Below are 23,841 nucleotides of genomic sequence, written 5' to 3' on the forward strand. Positions count from 1 at the left end.
TTCAGATCTTCAATTTTTCATGTTTTTCGCACTTTCTCATGCTCAAACTAGCCGTGAACTCCAATATTCTTTAGAAAATTACATTAAAAATAACGTAATGACTACTGTCATCACTAACCAATGTCATAATTGATTCATTGTTCTTAACCAGACTTTATCATTTGAGATGTTCTAAGTCTTTTGATACTTTTCCAAATTTTATTGTTTTTTAACTTTGTTTTTTTTATTGTTGTGACATTGAATGGTTTATTATAATTTTAAGAAAACAAGTTTACCAACTGAAAAGATGCAGAAAACTACATCACCTCAACTCTTATGGTTCGATCTTTTTATAGTATTGAGACATTGTATATTTGCGCTAGACTAAGAAAATAATAGAAAAAAAAGTGCAGAATTTGAAAGAGCATCTCAAACACTAATATTGGATAATCTCACAGTTGTGAGGATTGGACTAACACGATTAGGGTAAACTAGGATAACATCATTGTGTCATCTTCTCTATCCATTATCTCATTTATTTGGTAGTTCAAAAACAAACAAATTCATCCAATCTGAATCTCCTTTCAAAGCCAATACACAACCAAAATTTTCAAAGGCTTACAATTCAACACCACTTTCTTGTGACTTTTTTTTTTTACTTCAATTGACATTATAGCTCTCTCTATTAGGATTTGAGCATCTAACATGTTTTAGAGATTGATTGTCACATTATGACGGATAAATTACATGTAGTCATCGTGAAATTATTTCAAAGGACCAGATTGCAATTTTTTTACAAAATCTTTGCTATCTCAGCCATATAATCTGCTACTATCCAAGTTGGGGGATTGATTTCTATTTTTCAACTTCCATCCAGCTTAAGCGAGGCTATTACCATATAAAGAGATTCACATTCATTTTAGCATTTTAGACAATTACTTGTATTAAAAGCTATCACTAGTTCATTGCATTCTCTACTAGTTAGACTACAATAGATGGTGTGGGAACTCTTTCTTGTATAAATAGATGTTGTATGCTCCTCATTCATTAAGAAAACATGCAGAATGCTAACCAATTTCGCAATGGCATTGGTTAAGCATCTAAAACAAGTAAGTTTTCATTAGATCATCGACCCGATGGAAGGTAATATTTGACGGTAATAGGTAACAAAATATTTAGATGAATGTCATGATTGTGATATAATATTTCATAATATTAAGAAACATAGACGTTGGTACTGTACCATAACATAATTTTCCATGACATCATCCTTGATACCGTAACATAATAAGTTAAGTATAGCAAGACGGGTTAACATTTATAAGAGATTAGGTTAAGTATAGCGAGACGGGTTACCGGTTATTCCTTTCCCAAAAAACAACATATAATCAGGAACATAATTTTATTTTACTTTAGATAAACATTAAATGTAAAAGTGTGGAGAGAAAAATTAGTGTGGAGAGAAAAATTAGGTTAAGTATAGCGAGACAGGTTAACATTTATAAGTAAGAGATTAGGTTAAGTATAGCGAGACGGGTTAACGGTTATTCCTTTCCAAAAAAAACAGCTTATAATTAGGAACATAATTTTATTTTACTTTAGATAATCATTAAATGCAAAAGTGTGGATGAAAAAATTAGGTTAAAATTAGAGATGACATTTTGCATAAATTAAATCTAGGGTTAATATAATAAAGTCACGCGAAAAAATTAGGTTAAATCTAGGGTTAATATTGCATCACGGGTTAACATTTAAAAATAAGAGATGACATTTTGCATCAATTAAATCTAGGATTAATATAGCAAAGTCACATGAAAAAATTAGGTTAAATATAAGGTTAATATTGCGTCACGGGTTAACATTTAGAAATAAGAGATGACATTTTGCATAAATTAAATCTAGGATTAATATAGTAAAGTCACGCGAATACTTAGGTTAAATCTAGGGTTAATATTGCGTCACGGGTTAACATTTAGAAATAAGAAATGACATTTTGGATATATTAAATCTAGGGTTAATATAGTAAAGTCACGCGAAAAATTAGGTTAGATCTAGGGTTAATATTGCATCACGGGTTAACATTTAGAAATAAGAGAATAGATGACATTTTGCATAAATGAAATCTAAGGTTAATATAATAAAGTCACGCGAAAAAATTAGGTTAAATCTAGGATTAATATTGCGTCACGTGTTAACATTTAGAAATAAGAGATGTAAAATATGTGTAATCATTACTAGATCAAAAGTCGCATCTTATATTTTCAAGACAAAATTTCTACTTGTAGATTCCTTAACAAATGTTCTAAGGACACTGATTAGCAAGACCCATAGATGATATTTTCATTCATTTCTTTTCCTTCATAATAGTAGTCACTTAATTTTGTTAAAAAATATTTGTAACTAGAAACATGAAAATAATGATTTGGTTAGAAGTGTTGGGCATGGGATGGTAATTGAAATAGACCTTATTGGTTTAGAATAAGATAGTATATTTGAGCCAAGTCTTGTATTCACAATTGATGTCTTTTTTACTAATTATCAGGTCCATATCAAATAATTAGTTATTAGTTATTCAAATAGAAATCAAACAGGCCCTAGTGGTATATGTTTTATTTAATATATTTTGGTTTTATACTGAATAATTATAATTAAACTAGAAAGAGGATCATATGGGACAAATGTATATTTTGGACATCCAAACATATATTTATTGCTATAAACCAAACATCTATATATTTATTTATCACGAATACTGGGGAAGAGATTACCATGCTTAAGAAACAACCGTACTATCACACATGGTTGGCATTGGCATGAATTCACACAAAGATTCTGGTGATGATAGAAGGATATTGAACAGTTCCCCATTATGAATGTACATAGAGTCAGTTGCAGAATTTGTGCCTTAGTTATTGCATTGCAGGCCCATGAGAAAGTGATGTTCTCAACAGTTCCCTTCCCCCCTTTTTGCCTATCTTTTTTAAGTTAATTTAACCTTGTCACTTTTTTCATTATCACCCCCCAAATGGTTTATATCTCCTCTATCTATTGGACAAATCTAGAGGTTATTGACTTGGTGGTTGAATGAATGTGTTAAGGGTGAAGTTATGAGAATGTTGAGATCTTTGATTAATAACATTTGTCATTTATAAAAAAATATGGTTGGAAAAGAAAATGTATTAAATAATTTTAGCATCTCAACTAATGATCTTTTATAACCATTTGATCTATTTAGGGTTGGCCTAGTGGTTGACTTGAGATCTTGAAATTTGAGATCTTTTGTAACCTAGTATGTTTCGGGTTTGATTCCCCTTATGCCAATTTTGAGGGTAAGTCTATACAAAACTTTTTTCCGACTTTAAATGGGGCTCCACAAGTGGACGGCGGAACTGATCCTCTTGAATATCGAGTTTAAAAAAAAAATGATTATCATTTTTCATATTATTCTAAACAGATTAGCCATACATTCCATAGTAACAAAGAATGTTTCAGACATATTTTTAGGCATCCAAATTAACCATATATAGAAAGAAAAGACCATAAAAATAAGAAGCAAAAGAAGATTAAAATAATCAAATAAATTAAACTCTCAGTAATAATTAAATAGTTGGAAAAAGGTTCCACGTGAGTAAAGTGACACAGTCACCAAACTAAAGCAACTATCCTTTCTATTTGCCTCTGAAATGAATGACTTGTTGGACCACACCTATATTGAGCAACTTCCGTGGAAAATTCTGCAGCTTTTTTTGGACTTATTTGAAGATCATGTAGCACCTACTCCAAGGAAGTCAAAAAATTGAGGAGTTTCAACAGCATCTGGGGTGTCATCAACCAGAACTTTTTCACTGTTTTCTGCATTATGATGTGTTGCTGATGCTGCTGATGAATTTGAGAAAATGTGAAAATTGTGATTGTTTTGATTTTGCTTTGTCATCAAATATTGTTGAGGATAATGATGGTAGAAACCATTTAGTTGTTGATATTCATCTTTAGTGCCATCCCAGTATCTGATCTGATTGAATGGTTCTTCCACCATGTCATTGCTTCTACCAACTTCAAATTAAACCAAATTATGTTAATTAATTGGACTGAAACTACAAAAGAACATGCTTATATATATCATATGTGTGACAAAGAATGAAGGGTTATATTTACATTAGTGATGATTTCAAAGACCTAATATTGTGGCCGCCATCGCAATTTAAAACTGAAAAAAATATTTTTAACTTGATTCCCCTATAGAAAATAGAAAAATGATAGGAATATGTTGAATCAACTAGGTTTTATGTTGAATCAACTAGGTTTTCGTTTACCCAAGAGCATTTAGATTAAATGACACTTGTCTCTTCTAACTTAACCAAGGTTTGAATTCAGTCTTGAACATGCAGCAGCATTAAAACTCTTTGGGAGATTTTTCCACCCATTTGGGTTCCACAATACTTGAGAGATTAGTCTCCGCAGTTGCTAGCAGAGGATGTCTGATTTACAACAAAAAAAAACTAGGTTTTCGTCTCTAGTCTACTCGATAAATTTCACTGTTCTAAATTGCAATCGCGGTTGAAGTTATATTGCGAACATAAATATTGTAATGCACTTATAAAGAATACGCATGTTAACAACAACCACGACCACAAAATCAATTTATGAAAACCATGTTGTCTCCTACAAGAATATGAAGTAAACAAAAGAGAAGGATTTAGAGAGAAACAACACACACCAGAGAAGTAATCAAAAGGTGCTTGTTGAGCATACAAACCAACATGTAGGGGTCCTTGCATAGCTTCTCTCTCACCACTCATGTGAGGTAAAACATTTAAACCATACTCAACCCTACCACCATGAGCACAATGTTGGAAAGAAGTAGCATATTGGAAAATGGACATACTATTCCCAAGTGGGGCTCCATTGAGAAAATAAGGTGGTGATGATTCTGTTTCCATTGTTGCGGTGTCCCTGCGGCCGAAGCTTGGATTTTGCTCCATTCTGCTGTAAACATTTTGGCTCAATCTTCTTCTCCTGTATGCATTAGATTGTTCTCTGTACTTTCTTGCCATTATAACATGCCAGTGATTTTTCACAGCATTGTCTGTTCTTCCTGGGAATAGTCTAGCTATCATTGCCCATTTGTTTCCATAAATTCTATGTGCTTGCATTAGTCTCTCTTCCTCTTCTTCTGTAAATGCTCTTCTGTTGATTCTTGGATCCAGTTGGTTGAACCATCTCAGCCTACAACTCTTGCCTTCACATACAAAAAAAAAAAAAATTAAAATTAAAAAAAATATTCCATATTAAAAATATAAAGTTCTAAACTCCAAATATATACAACTCTTGCCTTCACATACAAAAAAAAAAAAAATTAAAATTAAAAAAATATTCCATATTAAAAATATAAAGTTCTAAACTCCAAATATATACATCTCTTCATAAGTTCATATACACATAGTTTTAAATTTTAATTATGGTTGCAATATAACAATTTTTGCAACCGAAATTTAAGACTATGTGAACACATACTAAATGAGAAAATAAAAAGAAAATAAATATAGTTTTTCAAGATGTATATCAAGAAACAAAAGATTGTGAGCATGCTTGGGATCAGAGTTTGACAAAACCACAGTCGCATCGTGATTTTGTTGAAGCTAGCTTGTGCCAAAACCACAACGACATACTGTCATTCTCTCAGAGTCACTGTTGATCCAAACATACATGATATATATATATATATATATATATATATATATATATATATATATATATATATATATCAATGATTAATTACACATGATAATAGTTTTTTTTTTTCAACACCTGATCTTCCTTCCAACTTTTCAGCTATAAGATTCCAGTTTTGAGGACCATAAAGAGCAACAAGTTCTTTAAGCTTGGAATCTTCAGCAGGCCTCCAATGCCCTCTTGCACATTTACTAGATTGACCATTATCTTCCTCTTTGCCACTTCCATTAGGGTTCTCTAACTCATCATTGAAGTTAGTGTTATTATGGTTTATTCTCTCACTATTTTCACCTTCCTCACTCCAATAAGAACCTTTTCCTTCCATATCATCATCCATGTTATGTTCTTCATATCTTTTGGAAAGACACTCACTCATAAATGGAAAGACACTACCATTCTCCATCACAAAGCTCTTAAAGGCATAGCTATTTTTACTCTCTTTGTCTAAACTTGAAACAACACCATAGTTTGTGTTGATAGAGAGAGATCCAAGGTCTGCATATACCATATGCATAGAAGAATTTGGAAATGAAAAAGAAGAAGATGAAGAAAGAGATTGGTTTTCTTGTGAAGAGATCATGAGTTCATTTCACTATCTATTCTGACAAGACAAAAGCTATGTAACAAAAGAATATTATTAAATCTTTGTGTTGGAGACTATATTATGTAACATGAGAAAGCAAAGTTTGACAGACAGTGTAAGGTGAAGAGGAAAAAGTTTTGCAGTGAGAAGGAAGGGTAAAGAGACCTGGACAGCAAAGGTGCTTTTTTTTTTAAACAGAAACAGGAAAACTCCACAAGGTTTTTTCACTCTTTCATCACTGTCCTATATTCAACCCTTATTTACCATTAGTACTATTTAGAGGGGTAGGGGGCACCAGTGGCAGCAGAGAGTGAACTTTTAAATGCTGACTGACCCCATGACATCTTGACATGTATGTATAATCTTATTTCAATGCTATTATAATTATAAAATATTTTTTGTCTTACTCATCAAATTCAGCATTTTATTTTTGAGTGGTGATACATTGACCACCATAAATGATAAATGATACATACTTCTCTTTTATATAAGGTGAAATTATTAAATTGCTTAAATATGTATTTCATCCTTGCAATTAGGGGTCGTTTAAAAATTGGTCCATGTAATCGCTAATTGGCAATTTACCCTTGCATTATTTAATCATTTAGAATTTCGTCCCTCTCCCCACTTAATCACCGCCATGTCACTAATTTGATGACGTGGCAATCACTGTCATACATAAAATTTCAATTTTACCCCTGGGTTTTCAATTCTTTCTTTAATATTTGTCCTCTTCTTAAGGGCAAAATTGGAATTTCATGTGTGGTAGTGATTGTCACGTCATTGAATTAATGACGTGGCAGTGATTAAGTTGATCAAAGGAAGAAATGATTAATGATTGCAAGACTAGTTTGCAAGGATTAGCGAATACAGAGACCAAATTTTAAACGACCCCTAATTGCAAGGATGAAATACATATTTAAGCCTTATTAAAATGTCCTATCAAATAAGGTGTATAATGAAAGTAAGGAAAAAATATGTCAACATAACATTATTATTTATTTTTTGCTCCGATAAACGTTATACGTACATATTTATTATATTATATATTAATGTTTTATTAAATTTTTTGTGTAAAAAGATAGTAATATATTGGTTGAGAAATTAAATAGATATCAAAAGATGGCTACATTTGAATCATAAATTTGTAGAGGAATATTAATAACACACATTTTAATATATATTTTTTAACACATTATTTGATTTGTTAAAATTCGCATAGGTGTCACTAAATTATGTTTATCCCATATAAATCTGATAGATTTCATGTGAATTTTAATCAATCAAATAAAGTGTGTGTTAAAATATGTGTTACTAGCATTTATCTTGATTTGTGATAACTTTGTTGCTATCTCAATTCTCACCTAATCATTGTTTTTCATGTAAATAATTTAATTTATCATTTACTTATCTTTTAAATACATTAAAGCCAACAAACAACTTATCTTTTAAGTATATTAAAGCCAACAAACAATAGAGAGAGTTCGATTTTCGAAGGCTCGCTAAAGTCAAAAAATTTCACAATTTATAAAAGTGTTAGGAGTGCTATGAATCCTCTTTTTTTATCACACTCTATCATTGACTCATTTATTATACGAAATTCATGTGAATCATATATTTGAGATCGATTCCATATAAAATGGTGATACATATATGAATTTCATTCAATTAAAGAATGACTATTGTAGTGATAATTGAAAGAGAATGTTTCAAGTATTTTTTACATAATTTTCAAAAGATCTAATATGAGCTGCCAAATTTTAACTTAGCAAAGAAGGATTTTCCATCAGCAGCAAAATTCAAACTTAAGTTATAGAGATCTTATATGGATTATTACCTACTAGATCAACCTACATAAACAGTATTATTTTTGTATTCTAGAAGTATGTTTAATCAGTTTAACCTATATGTAGAAAATTTAACTTTTTGACTAAATTCAACCATTAGATTGTAATTGCAAAGTAATTGTAAAATCTCACAAAAAAATTCCACAAAAACAAAATGCTATTAATGGTAGGTAAATCTCATAGTAAAAAACGCATTGCAATGGCCGTATTAAACCGCAACAAACTGTATAGTAGTCACAATTATTTTGCTAGCTTCCTTCTTCAAATCTAAGACCAAGATGTACTTTTAAAGGAGTAGGGATATCTTGAATAATGTTTTTTCTTTCTTTCTTTCTTAGGAGATATCTTGAATAATGATGTTGAGTTGATAATGAAATAGATGATATATTATAGTAAAGAGAAAAGATAAAATATAAGTTAAAATTAATATTTTATACTTTTTTTTACAACGATCATAACATACAGAGCAACACAGCAATATCCACAATTGCACTCCCTCTAATCTTATATATAAGAAAGGTCAAATACCACTTTTGGTCCTTTTAGTTTGATAGAATTTTTAAGTTAATCTTTTACGTTTTGAAAGTTTTAACTATGTCCTTTTAGTTTAACAGAATTCTCAAGTTAGTCATTTAAGTTTCAAAAGTTTTAAATAGGTCTTTTTAGTTGATAAACTATTTCATCGTTACCCCTGCTGTCAATTAATAATTAACTAATACTGATGTAGCCGTTGAGTTGTTGATTTGGATCAAAATGCTGCATTTTAAAAGCTCTAGGGTGTCAAAACGTTACATTTAATAGTCACAAATGATCATTTATAGAGTCTTGTTAGATATTGAGTCTTATAGAGCAAGATCGTTCCATAATAGATTGTCTAAGAATTTCACAATAAAAAAATCTATTATTGTGAACTTAAATGGATCTCACATAAACATATTTATTTATAATTTTTTAATTATAATAGTTAATAAGAATTCAATCTCTCCAATCCAAAACTCAATGATTATCTATCAATATGTTTAATCATTAATTTTATTTTTTAACATTAAAAGATAAAATGAATGTTTATTTGACACCCTCGGCCAATCAAATACTAAAACTAATTTAACCAAGTTGTTTGGATTCTAGTGTTAAAAACTCCTTCCAAGAACATATCTAGAAAATACCGAATTCAATTACCAGGAGAAACAATGTTTGATAAATGCGCATGCCTCTACGCATGAGACAAATTAGTCACTCATCTTTATCAGATCAAAAACCGGTGCGAAAGATAAAAAAAATTACTAAAACTAATTTCCTTCAACAGTGGTACTAATAGGTACATAACATTATACTGTTTGAAACTATAACAGTAACATTTTTCGTAATTTAGGCTGTTGCTTTCATATATACATGTTATAATTACCATAATCATTCCCTGAAAATTTATGATAAGTCATTATTTTATTGATCATTCTTTCACACGTGTGAGAGTGAGAGACAGTGAGAAAACTCTTACTTACCCCATTCACAGGGTTACAGTCTGTCTCTCTCAAAAGAGTCACGAACGTGGTGGATGTTTACGTGTGGTTGTGCATAGCAGCAGCAGCATAGACATCTTTCTTTTCAAAACAGATATATTATTGAAAAATTGCATTCCCAATTCATGATATGATACACAGCATGACCCTGCCATGTTAAATTCTCATGTACAAACCTATTGTATAGCTTATAGCTAGCTACCCTATTCACTCACTCATTCATTAATTTTTTTCTACTGTTACATTTTCCATCTTATCTATTCCCTCACATCATCATCAGTTGGGGAGTGCGTATGTTACCGGTCTGCTATCATGCATTGTATTTGTACTTCAGACGTTGTAAAAGAAATGCTGTCACTGGTTCTAATATATATGTTAAAAATTCAATGGTAGAATTTTATGAATCCCATATACGTAAGTAAAATTTTAGAAATTCTTGATATGAATAAACTACATTAACAAAATTATATACTAAAACCTGGATGTATGTAAAATACTTAAAAAGACATATGCATTGATTATTCTTCATTAATATATAATGTTAAATTGTACATGTCATAATTTAACAAAAAAAAAATATAGGGTTAATAGTGCATTACCCCTGTAATATAGGTTATTTTCAGTTTTCAACCATATAATTTTTTTTTTAAGTTTTCATCCTTATAGTTTGAAGATTTTTGATTTTCGACCTTCAATGCAAATTTTGTACCCTGTAATTTGAGCAAAAGACATACATTTTAAGTTTAGTTCATCAAGATATAATTCTATTTATTTACACCATGAACTAAATCATCTCCCATTCACTAAATTCTCTCAACTTTATCCTTGCTTTTTTTACCTTAATCTTCTTTAGACTACGTATCTACGAAGTATCTTACAAATATATGTGTGCATTAGTGAAGTATCCTATAAATATAAGATAAAATATATTTCGAAAATTAAAAATAATTAATCATAATACTTATTGGATACGTATCAACCGAGTACCAACATCTTATATGTATCTGATACGGACTTTAGAGTATGCAGACTTCATAGGTAGAATTAATTTTGGAGTTTAAAAATTGTTATTACCTCCGTCCTTAATTATAAGACCCTTTTAAGAAGAAAAAAATTGTCTCTTTTTAAAAGACCCCTTTGGTATTTCCAATTAAATTAATTATTTTTTTACCAAGATACCCTTATTTCTTTTGCATCTTTTTCTTCAATCAACAATAAATACTATATTGAAAACATAAACTAACTCTCTCTTTCTCTTAAGGATAAAATTGTAAAAACAATAGTAATTATATACAAATTTAATATTACTACCAACTTTTTTAATTCTCGTGATTTTGACAAAAGGATCATATATTTAGGGACGGAGGTAGTATTTCCAACACAAATTTTTATATTAAATAATTTATCTTTAGTTTAATTTGAGTTTTGAGAACTCTTGTTAACAAAACATTTATTATTATTATTGTTGCTTTCGTTGTCGTCATTGTAGTTTCAGTATAGTGTAGGTTTTGATTGATGGCTTTGATTATGAAAGTTTTAGAATTGAATTGTCTCCCTCTACTATAAGATGCATTATCAAACTCATGCATACTTCTCATGTCATAAAACTTTATGGGTTATGCTAACTTGTGCTTTAAGGGCACATGTTAAGCAACACAAATATAAAAATATTCCTTTAATACTTGTGTGTTCAATCAATTAATATTCACTTTTTTAAAATTGAATAATTGGCCTCCTAATTTATTTGAGAAAAATTTGGCTCGCCATTGTACTGAGTTCATGTCATCCTTGCCATATAAAAAATATGCAGATCATTTTAAAGGTGATCTTAACCTTGCTGTGAAGTTGCCTGATAATGTTCAATCACCACCGCCATTGAAACCATCGAGTCTTCAATCACCACCGCCGCTGCCAAAGAAACCACTGGATCGATGTGATGCTACAGGTATCAACCAACCATCTGATTATATTACTTTACAAAAATTCCCACCACTTACGGATTGGTCATCTCGTACCACGTAGGACTTGCAACTTACCTTGCAAAGATTAAAGTCGAGGCTAAAATGATGGATCTGGATAGTATTCGAAATGCTACTACATTTATTCAATAGGATAAAGAAAACTGCTATATTTTTCAAACCAAACCATCTTTGCATTTCACTAAATGGGATTCAGGAGGGTGGTCTCTTGTCCATTGGAGGAGTCCACATGCATGGAAAGCTGTTTATCATAATGAGAACTCGGGGTCAAGTTCTTCAGAGGTAGAGGAGGCTGATGCAGGAGGGTTTCCTTAGTATTTTATTATTTCGATCCAATTTATTTATTTGTCAGTTTTTTTTTTCAATTTTGATTTTCGGCTCATTATGGTTTGTTATTTTTCCTATTTAAGTTTAAAGTTGTAGCCTAAGAGATAACTTCTATTCATTCAATAATATTTTAAAGAGTTTTCTCAATTTCTAGTGGATTATAGAACCCTATTTTCACAGGTTTGTCGCTTGCAAACTTGTTCTATTTCTATCTAGGTTTAACGCTTGTAAGCCTACACTTCCGACTGCGTCAAAAAAATTGTTTTTTATAATATACATTAATATCGAACTTACTTTTGATAGGAATTCAGTTTTTATTTATTATTGGTTATAAATTAGCAATTAATTTATTTAAAGTTTATTTATCTTTATTTTTGTTTGGGCTTTTTTCTGGTCTAGTGCTTGTTTTATCTTTACTTTAACAAATATTAGAAAATGAATCACATCACATAAATATTGATTGGAAATGTTAACATGAAGCCAAATGTTATGGAACCTAAAGTGAATTTTCATGAAAGTTATGCAAATTTAATTTTTAAAAGGTTTTTTAGAGAATTATTTTTTTTAAAGTTTAAAATTAATGTTTTGTAATTTTTTTATTTTTATAACCCTTAGCATGTGTCTTCATGTGGCAACATAATTAACAAACAAATTCTTTTACGGTTCTCTTTGGTTACTTGTGTTGCATTGGTTAGGAATTTAATCGGTTCTTTTTGGAGAGCTTCGCCATCATTTTCTGCAGTTTATACATATATGGCTAGTTTGCCTAGCTAGGTTCTCTTATCTTTTTCTTAAGGATAATTTGATTTGCATCTGTTTTGGTGATTTGGAAGGAAAGGAACAATCGCGTCTTCAACAATGCGGCTTCGAATCCTTCTATTCTCCTAGAAAAAGTCAAACTTACTTTTCTTTTGTGGTTGAAATTAAAACAGGATCAGGCTGCTTTCTCTTACACTTATCATGACCGGTGGAAATATCATTTACTGTGTATGGGTGTCCATTAGTGTTGTTTGTTTTGATGGTGCTTATATATATTGTGGCACCTTGACTTTGTAAATATTTTTGGTTGTTTCACCATTTGCACACCTTATACGGGATGATTCATGGTTAATATATATATATATATATATATATATATATATATATATCATTTTAGCTTGTTGAAGAAAAACAAACAAATCCTTTTGCCTGATTAACTAAAGAATTCTTGAACAGTTTTAAACCATTTATGCTGTCGGTGCTATTGCTTTGCATACATATTGTCTTCCTCTTTTTTCTTCTGTTACAAAACATACATGTTGTCTTTATCATTTATTGAGCTAAGTTATCATACATTGTTAAATGGAGTACACTAGTACTGAGGGGCGTTTGTTTGACGGTTTAAAATTTCATTCCTGGGATTAATCTTTTCTGGGAAATAATAATGGGCATCTTATTCCTGAGTATTTTCAGAAAATTGTGTTTGGTAAATAATTGTCAGATTCATGGGAATTGTTTGTGATAGTGGGTATATGGGTAGTTATTTCCATTTTAGTACCATTTACATGAGAATCTTTTATTCCCGCCCACTTTCTTTGGGAATAAAATCATGGGTAAGTGGAAGTTATTTTTTTCCTATGAATTCTTTATTTCCGGGAGTTATTTTTTTAACTTTGTAACAAACATAGGAATCTATAATTCCAACCTCCATGTTCCTGGGAATAATTTTTTAAACCAGGAAACAAACACCCCTGAGGGTTTAAAATTGATATTTCCAACGTGAAGATAATGAGACTGAAGGACAAGTGGGAAACATGTTTTAAATAAAAAAAAATATGCGAAATGCTAATAAGGGTTTAAGATATTTGTTAAAAAGTTTAAAGAAAAAACTTTGTTTTGGGAACTTACAAATTATTTATAGGGTTAATGGTGTTTTATCCCCCTGTAATATAGATCATTTTTTGTTTTCCTCCCTGTAAATATTTTTTTTTTTGAAATACCCCCTAATAGGTCATAATAGGTCATAAAAAAACGAAAAAATTCTGCAAAAAAAAAAAATAAAGTCGTTTTTTTATGACCTATTAAGGGGTATTCCAAAAAAATATATTTTACAGGAGGGTAAATAAAAAAAAAAAATTTACAGGGGGGAAAACAAAAAATGACCTATATTACAGGGGGTAAATCACCATTAACCCTTATTTATATATTTGAATTCTTAACAAATGCCCTAAAATTATTGACAACCATGCAACCATGGATATTTTGTTTTTGGACAGATTTTAGGTTAGTTTTTTAAACCCTTTTTACACATTTTGGAGAGCAACACGCCACATATCTCTCCCTCAAATATCTAAATCCATATTTTATTTCAATTCTCGATCAACCCTGTCATTCCTAAGCATAACGAACAATTTTAGTATGAATTTCTCATTATGTGTGAGTTATTTAACAGGTATATCATTCGGTCATTATTATAAGTTAAAATTAATAATTTAAAGTTATCTATTAAATGATGTATGTGATCTTTATTATAGACCATATACATCATTTAATAAATAATTCTAAAATGTTAGATTATTTTTTTTATGATAGTTTGCTCGATGATGTAACTTCCAAAGTTTGTACATCCATAGAAAATTGACATGATTCATTACCTGAACCTACTCTTGTTATGAGTAAGGAACATGGTGATCGGTGCCTACATTTTCTCATGAAGTAAACAATGAAAATCTTGAAAATGGCCATGATTTATTACCTAAACCTACTTATGTTGTGAGCATAGAACCCGATGAACTTGTACCTACATTTTCTCAAGAAAATAGTGAGGATGTTGAAAATTATAATAATGATGAACATTTTTTTTTTTTGAATCGGCAAATATTGTTAAACGTTATCCCCGTAAGATGCAGGGTATAGACGAAACAAGATACAAATAGTGCCGCATATAGACGGTACATCATAAATCCACCAAAACACATCTCCACCTAAAACAGACTCAAAAAAACAAGCACTGTAATGATTAACTAATTGAAATGCCAGAAAATCATTTGTCATCTAAAGGAACAGGTCTCGAGTAGGAAATGATACTTAGAAATGAATTATTTTTGTTAGGAAGAACCATATAAAAGTTGATAAGTCCACATCTTTGTGTTGCCATGAATCTGAATCGGGGAAAAATCAACCTCCTTAAAGAAAGAAAGGTAAGTTTATTTCTATTTTCGAAAAATCATGTTGGGTATCCTGATATAGATGATCCAATAGCCATTACAAATATTAGATCATGCATTAAGCACTATATGTCCAATTTTATATCGTATTCAAACTCATCTTCAAATTTTGCTGCTTTCACTTCCCAATTGTCTAGTGTAGAGAATTTAAAGAATGTATAGCCAATGATCTAGAACTTTCATAGTGATAATAAGTTGTACTTGAGAAGATATGTCGTGTCAGGTATCCAACATATGTCACCTGACACCTCTAATTAGAAATTTGAAGTGTTATTCTTCATATGTTTACATCCTTGAGTTCTAGCACATGCAATCCCCCAAGTATTATTATTCTTCTTTTTATATTTATTATTATAGTTACACATGCTAGGCGGTATTCTTGAAGTTTAGACAGATTTGGGATGCCATTTCTGCCATGTGATGCTTTACAGTCTAGATTTTTCTTAAAAATAAAGATTGGATGGCCGAGATTAAAATGTGTGCCACAATTACAACGTGGAATTTGTTTCTTTCATGTTACCCAATTAAGTCAAGATGTGGATGGTTCGTTGTAAAATAAGTGTAAAAATTTCTGTTCTATCGACATTTTGGATTGAAGATATGTCAGGTGTCTAATATTAGAGGTGTCAAATGGGTTGATCCGGTCTGAGACATCAAACTATATAAATGGACCAACCCGGCCCTAACTCATTTATAATTGGGCCACAAATTCTAAAGTCCGGCCCGTGTGGTCATGGCCCCGTTTATGTTTTATTTTTTAAAATTGATTTACTCGTTTTTATGTATTAGTTACTCACCGTTATTTTTTTGCTAAAATATCATTGAATGGACATAAAAATGTAAATAGTTTTTACGTTAACATTGAATAATAATTAACCTCTAGATTATTCATTCAGTTAAATCAAATTAATAATTTATAAACTTTAAAATTTTAAAACCCTAAGCTAAATTAATTCATATTTATTAATTTTATTTATTTAAATATTTTTTATTAATAAATTTTAAATTAGTTGATAATTTTTTTAAAAAATATACTGTTTTTTTAACAAAAATCAAATGAAATATCGATAATGGACTGGTCCGAAGTCCGATGGGTCAGCCCGGCCCAACCCCACTTTTGCATGGACCAAATGGGGTTGGGCAAAAAAAGCCCGAGTGTATTTTTGGATCAGTTTTTAGGCCCGATCCGGTCCAATATATGGGCTAATTGGCCGGCCCATTAATCCAGGCCATTTTTTACAGCTCAATCCAACACATGTCTGAGTCTGACACGTATAATTACATTTAATCACTTTTCTTTTTCTTAAATTATTACTATTATTGTGAGTGTTAATGTTGTGTCTTGTGTCTATATCGATGACATTTTTCTTATGTTAAGATATTCAAATGTCAGCAATAGCCAACCATATTATTAGTAGGAGTTGATTTAAAATAGGGTTAAATATATTTTTGGTCCCTATAAATATGTCAACTTTTCGTTTTAGTCCTTCTAAAATTTTCCTTCAACTTTTAGTCCCTATAAAGTTTTCAATCTTCACTTTTGGTCCCTCTTTTAAAGTAAACTCATATGTAGAATTCATATTATTTAATAAAATTTTCCATAAAAATTCAAAATATTATAAGAATGACTCCAAAAAAAATTAAGAATTTTTTAACAAAACATGAATTTAATATGAATTTTTATATTTTTATGGTTAAAAATTCATATTTAATTTGTGTTTTGTTAAAAAAATCTAATTTTTTTTTTAGGAATTGTTTTTAGAATATTTGACACATTTCTGCACAATTTTATTAAAAACTACAAAAATTAAATTAAAAATAAGGATCAAAAGTAGTGATTGAAAATTTTATAGGGACTAAAAGTTGAAAGAAAATTTTAGAGGGACTAAAACGAAAAGTTGACATATTTATAGGGACTAAAAACATATTTAACCCTTTAAAATATTCTGTTGAGGCTGTTCCCTTGGAACCACCTGAAACTTGAAAGATCAAAAGCATATCCTCCGGTGACACGGGGCCCTCCCCTTCCCCTCCATCATTCCATACTGCAAAGAACAGAACATATTGTGATCACCTGCGTGAGAGACAGAGAAAGCATAAATAGTAACAAACAATAAAACAAAAATATCCTTCGCCTTTATATTTTATATTGATCTATTGGATATCACCATGTATATTTGAATCCAGGTATGGTTGTTATCAAGTGAAAATAGAATATATATAAGAAGGCAAAAACTGAACAAAATTGTCCTATTCTTGAACATTATAATTGTTATTGATATGTATAACATTCTTGAACGTTTTTGTTGAGAATACAAAGAAGAGTTTGATATGTTTTTCGTCCTTCTAAATATATCAAATTTTGATTTTAATTTTTACAAAATTAAACTGAATGTTTTTATTCTCACAAATTTATTTGTATTATTTTTGGTCCTTATAGTGATATAATTTTGACATTTTTTTAACATAATATGAATATATAAGGGTTGAACATAATATGGATACAATTTGAACATAAAATGGTTATAATCTTGACATTCACATGAACATAAAATGGCTATCAAGGACCAAAAACAAAATAATTTTTTTATGAGGATGAAAACATTCAGTTTAATTTTTTAGGGACTAAAATAAAAGATCACCATATTTTTGGGGAGGAAAAACTTATTTAACCCTATAAAAAAATCCCATTAAATTTCTATAAGGCTAAAATATGGTTTTGGTCCCTGCAAATATGGCTCATTTTGGTTTTAGTCCCTGCAAAAAAAAAATTGTTGTTTTTGGCCCCTGCAAATATGTCTCATTTTGGTTTTGATCCCTGACTCGACTTTTGTGATAATTTGCACACGTGTCACATGATGACTGAACCATTTATTAGAGAAATAGTCCCTGCAAAATCTTTTGATTTTGAAAAAGGTCCCTGCAAAATATTTTGATTTTGGAAATAGTCCCTGCAGGGACTATTTCCAAAAACAAAATATTTTGCGGGGACCAAAAACAACAATTTTTTTTTACAAGGACTAAAACCAAAACGAGACATATTTGCAGGGACCAAAACCATATTTTAGCCTTTCTATAAATAACACTAAAATATAATTTGTTAAAACAATTAAAGTTGTTGACCTCAGTGACACTTTGCGAGACTAGTTTTCGGTTTAAGACTTGGGTCTATTTGGTAAAAACTACCAGAATAGTAAAATATAAGTGTAGTCGTTAATTGAAAGAGTTGTGTTATTTGAACATCCATATATGTGACAACTTTTGTGACAACCAAAATTTTACAAAGGAAATGAGGTAGTGGCACAAAAACCAAAGAAATATAGAGAAAAAATAAAAAGATAATGTAAGTATGAGAGAGAAAGTTGTCACTAAAGTTATAAAAAATGGTTGTTCAAATATCATTTCTCTAATTGAAATATCATGTAAAAAATTCAATATAAGAAAAAAATGTTGTAAGCTCGTAAAAAAAAAAGAAAAATAAGCTTACCAAACATGTCTATTTTATTTTTTATTTTTTTTGGTACAAGAGAGGGCAAAGCCCAAAAGAAAATAAAATTTAGAAGCTAATCGAACATTCCTAGGCATGCAAGCCCCGGATAAATCATCAAAAATGATTCTTTTGACCTCACAAGGAGGAGACTCCAACACTAGAAAATTAAAATGATCTGTCGAAATGCTTAAATTAGCGAGCCAATCAGCACTCATATTTCCTTCGCGCCAGGTATGGTTGAGTTGAACATTTCAACTTATCTTCAGCAGCTTCCGGATCCGGTAAACTAAAACAAGAATATTCCCATTGAATTTGGAATTATCAGAAATCATGTCGATCAAAATCTTTGAATCACTTTCCACTATAAGATGAGAGTAATGTTCCCTCCAAACCATGTCCAGACCCAAATATAGCCCCCACATCTCAGCATGTAAGGCATCACAAGCTCCAATCTTCTTAGTGTAGTCTTTGATCCATCTACCGTCTGAATCACGAAAAAGGCCGCCACATCAACAATAACCCCCATATCCTTGCAAGCACTATCACTATTAAGCTTGATCCAACCTTCTCGAGGCCGCTTCCAACCTATATAGATGATTTCCTTCAACTTTCGACCAATATGAACATGCTCCAGGTTACAATCTTCAATATTTTGGACAAATCTCCAAATTAAAGAAATTGGGTTGTTCGGCTTAATAAAATCAGCTTCAAAAATAGTTTTATTCCTCCACTTCTTAGTGTAGCCTTTGTTATACGTGCTTATAAACTATAAAGGGTCATGTTTACCAGTTCCGGACACTAGTTAAAGAAGTTAAAAGAGAGTTTTGAATTAAAAATGTCATTTTTTATACTTTTTAGACCTTGAATGCACAAATTTCAATGTAACATTAGTACATTTGGCTTCCTTAACATTTCCCAACTATAGTTATTAAATTATATGTTATTAAGTTAGAAGATTGTCCTTGCCAAATATAGTCTTAATCACACTTAGAACTCTTCACTCGTTTTTTAAATGTTGATATTAATTGAGGGTGCAATATAATTTTTTTAGATGTCTAGAATGATTCTTTGAAGGAGACGTCTAAAATTATATATTGCATTCATAACTGTGATGTCTCGGTGTGTATTATTTGTCATAATTGTTACCACTCTACTAAGATTCACAATATAACTTCAACTGTGATCACAACCATTTTTCTTTTTAATTTTTTTAATCAAATAATCTAGATGTTATAATTCATCTTTAAAATAAATAAGTGCATAGTGTAAAGTTCAAACCACAATCTCATATACAACAACGTTTTTACCAACAGAGTTATATTCATGAGATGCAACCACATTCATTTATATAATGATCGTGTTAATACAATCCTACTAATTGCGAAGCAAGGAATTATTCCAGAGACCATTAGAAAAACATTAATATTTACATAGTATATTTTTCATGCTATAAAATGAAACCCACAAGTTAAAATTTGTATTTGCACAGTTATAAATTTTCTTCCAAGATGATGTATAAACTAGAAAAAGATTGACTGCAAGATTTATGATACAGTAAAATCAGGACAGTCTTAGATGAGTCAAAGCCAATATATTCAGTCACAAGTCTAAGAAGAGTAGTTCATACATACGTATTGCAAACAGAGCTGAACACCAACGATGCCTGCAGGGTGTGTAAATGCATGCATAATCTCCCCTTCCGCACAAAGGATATCCAAAAGAAACTATGTATAGACCATGAGTGAAAAGCATTAACCAACAAACAACTACAACACATGCAATATAATAATCGGTGACAACTATGTTTTTTTACATCTTAAAAGTCTCACATCGCTAAAAAATCGAGATCCAGAGTAGTTTATAAACAACACCTATATTCTTCAAATCAATGAGGTCTTTTAAAAAGGACAAAATCGTGAAGGAGTTACGTCTAAAGCGGACAATACATCGTAACTATTTTTTTTCTTCGGTTTTGACAATTTTTTTGTTTTCATCGAGTTTTTTTTTTCATAGATTTATTGGATTGTTTTTTATTTCCTCTTAGGGTTTGATTCATGCCTCCTCAATTTTAGTTTTCTTTCTTTTATTTATCTTTTTAAATATTATAGGTTAAACATGTTTTTAGTCACTATAAAATTGAGAATTTCGAAGTTTTAATCCTTACTTAAATTTAATAGCTTTTTTAGTTCCTAAAAAAAAATTACTTATAATTTTAGTCCCTGCTAAAGCAAAGTTTGTTAAATTATACTTACACTTTTAAATTTTTTAGCAATTTAATGTAAACAAGTTTATAACACTATGAAAGGTCCATTTACTAAAATTTAGAATTTTTTAACATGAAATGAACTAATTTTTTTTTTAAACGACAAAAGTTCAAGATAAAACTAACAAAAATCTGGACGTAGAAATCAAATTTTGCGATAATTTTTTTTGCAGAGGAACTTTTAGTAATGTTCTTAACACGTTTGTAAAAGAATGTTTGAAAACTTAAGAATTTAAGCATAATTAAACAAATTTGAATTGAGAAAGGATTAATACTGAGTGCAGAATTTTTTTGTAAGGACTAAAAAATTATTATAATTAAGTAATAACTAAACTTAGGAGGTCCAATTTTATAAGAAACAAAAACATATTTAACTATTATTTATACTCCCTCCGGTCACTATTATAAGCAAAAGTTCACTTTATAGATTCATTCAATAAATAATGTATGTGAACTAAAATGTGAACTTTTGCTTATAATAGTGACCAGAGATTGTATATATTAAGATTAATTGACAACCTTGTGATGTTCCATGGTCATACTCAAGCCAAAAAGAAGTTATTGTGTCAGTAATAAGCAATTGATCTAAATCAGCTACTTTCCATTCATTATTTAAGTATGTGTGGAATACAGGTAAAAAAAACAGTACTATAAATTTTTTATTAATTACTGTTAGTACTATAAAAGTACTGAAGTTTTATCTACTGATGATGCTTAAAAAAGAAGTGTATGAGATTCTTGACTATAAATTTGCACAGTATCATTAACCACTTTGAGAGTGATGGTAAATATAATGATAATATAAAGTTAGGTTTTAGACTGCAATCACTATTAAGCCATAACAGTGAGTCAGCAACGTTACATACGCTGATTCATAAAAGAAAAGGACCAAGTTCGATCAGAATGACCTCATTACAAATTTAATATCTGCAACTTTGTATTTGTTTCCTTACACTTCTTTCCATTGTGACAAGTAGTTGGTTAAAGATCAGAGCTAATGGACTTAATGCTCCATGTATTATTTTCAAATTTGGACTCTCTTAGCTCTCACTCTCTCTGAGCTTACTTTGTGCAAATTTTGAATGACGTTAGCTTGCTAAAATTATGGTTGCAATATGATTTTGTTGAAGATTTAAAATGTACTTTTATCAAAGCTTAAGGGTTATATATTCAGATTCTCTTCAAGATCTTCTGTTTGATTCTCTTCGTTGTCAATTTGAATAAGTTGATCTAACTTCTTCAGAAAAAAGTTATTATGGTTTCTTCAACATCAAACTTACCGCTGATATAAAATTATAAAGGTTATAAAGAGGACGGGCCTTATCTATATATTACAAGTTTCTCTCAAGTGTAGGATTGAATCCACGCATACGACATTAAAGATAGCAATTTGATTTTTTTTTCGGCTTTCGCACCGATTTTCGATCCATCAGAGGTGGGCGACTAATCCGGCTCGTGTGTAGAGGTATGCGCACTGGTCAAGCGTTGTTCCCCCTGAAAATAGAACCCGGTATTCCCCGGGTTATAGATAGCAATTTTACCACTATATTAAGATCCAAATTTGTTCTTTACATTAAATTTTAAGACTTACTATAAAAATGGCACGCTCTAAAATTTCAGACAACATTGCTCATAGGTTATAAATTTCAAAAGTAGTACCCTTTTTGCTATTTTTATGCTTATAGGGTGTCACCCAAGTTGGAGATGAGGAAGTATAATTTTCACTATATATGCCATATGAGTTGGTTATTTGGCTCGATTTGTCTTAATCCGAGGGACAACATGTATAAATGGACTAAATATTAAATTAATTTTCTATATATAGGCTCCAAATTCTGACTCCAGTACAAATATTATGATAAATTTCTCTTCTTCTATTCAAATTTGTTCATTTCCTTCTCAAACTGCCTGAAATAACCCCCAACATGAGCTAAGTCACGTTGAGTTATGGTATAACGTCAGTTAACTCACATTGGTTGTATAGCAGCAGAATAACATTGAATGCAAGCAATCAAGTCATTAATGACCCGTAATCAATACACTCTCATAACATATCCAAATTACATTATTTCAACAACATAATTCACGCATAATAATCAGCATAACATAATTACACATAATCGATCCAAATTACATAAATTCGTCGTTAAATACACAATCCATAAATTCGACACAAATTCATTAAAATGCAACATTACAGACACAAATTCAAACATATTACACTTCAATGGAGCGGACATGAAGATGTAAAATATTATTTTCAACTAACCATCAACCATTAACCTAAGCATTACCTGATTCTAGATCTTTGATGAGCGTAGAAACTTACTTATTGACGATTTCCAATGATTTGAGCTTGAGATTTTTCACCAAAATAGCGTACTTTTGGGTGTTTTGTAGGTAAAGAGGGAAAGAAGTGTGTGTTTGAAGTGTGGAGGTGCTGAGAATGGCCTTAAACAGGTAATGCATCGCAACGTGAGTTAACTCACGTTGGCTTTGCACACGACTTAAGTCACGTTGCTTTGCACGTGAGTTAACTCACGTTGGGTTTACCGAACGTATCACGTTGGGGTTAGTTTGGGTAGATCCTGGTGGGAGTGAGCAAAATTAGTTGGAAGAAGAGCAATTTTTCATATTATGGGTGTTTCAGCCCGGCCCATTTCCAATATTTTCATGTTATTTAAAAAAATGCAAAACAATTATTAGACTTTCTAATATTATGTTTACAATAGTAATTGTTGAGTAGTGATGAGACCAATGTCTAATACTAAGTTTTTCAAAACTCATGAAAAATCATATGGAAAAGTCACATTGATATAGCATTTTCTCGTATGCTAATCGTTTGAAAATCCTAAACTTTCAACTAACCTTGAGGACAAAATTTTCATCCTATGGATCGAACTAACATAGTCAC

General features: G+C 30.4%; 1 protein-coding gene across 1 annotated transcript; it reads right to left on the reverse strand.

Annotated features, from left to right (window-relative positions):
• Positions 1 to 3,548: 3,548 nt before the first annotated feature.
• LOC11418065 (transcription factor MYB105) lies at positions 3,549 to 6,609 on the reverse strand. The gene is made up of 3 exons (XM_003613789.3): positions 5,788 to 6,609; positions 4,697 to 5,218; positions 3,549 to 4,032 (listed from the first exon to the last, which is right to left on the reverse strand). The coding sequence occupies exons 1-3, from the start codon at positions 6,290 to 6,292 to the stop codon at positions 3,743 to 3,745; spliced, it is 1,317 nt and encodes a 438-aa protein (XP_003613837.1). The 5' UTR covers positions 6,293 to 6,609; the 3' UTR covers positions 3,549 to 3,742.
• Between the last annotated feature and the right edge of the window lie 17,232 nt (positions 6,610 to 23,841).

Source organism: Medicago truncatula, chromosome 5 (genome assembly GCF_003473485.1).
Source record: "Medicago truncatula cultivar Jemalong A17 chromosome 5, MtrunA17r5.0-ANR, whole genome shotgun sequence".
NCBI classification, from domain to species: Eukaryota; Viridiplantae; Streptophyta; class Magnoliopsida; order Fabales; family Fabaceae; genus Medicago; species Medicago truncatula.

Bases quoted from the DNA above. Each gene is read 5' to 3' on its own strand.
- LOC11418065 (XM_003613789.3), bottom strand. From the start codon at position 6,292: ATGATCTCTTCACAAGAAAACCAATCTCTTTCTTCATCTTCTTCTTTT. The intron at 5,219-5,787 runs GTGTTGAAAAAA...TTGTATGTGAAG, and splicing joins AAAGTTGGAAGGAAGATCAG to GCAAGAGTTGTAGGCTGAGA. The intron at 4,033-4,696 runs GTGTGTGTTGTT...TTTAATTTGAAG, and splicing joins ACCTTTTGATTACTTCTCTG to TTGGTAGAAGCAATGACATG.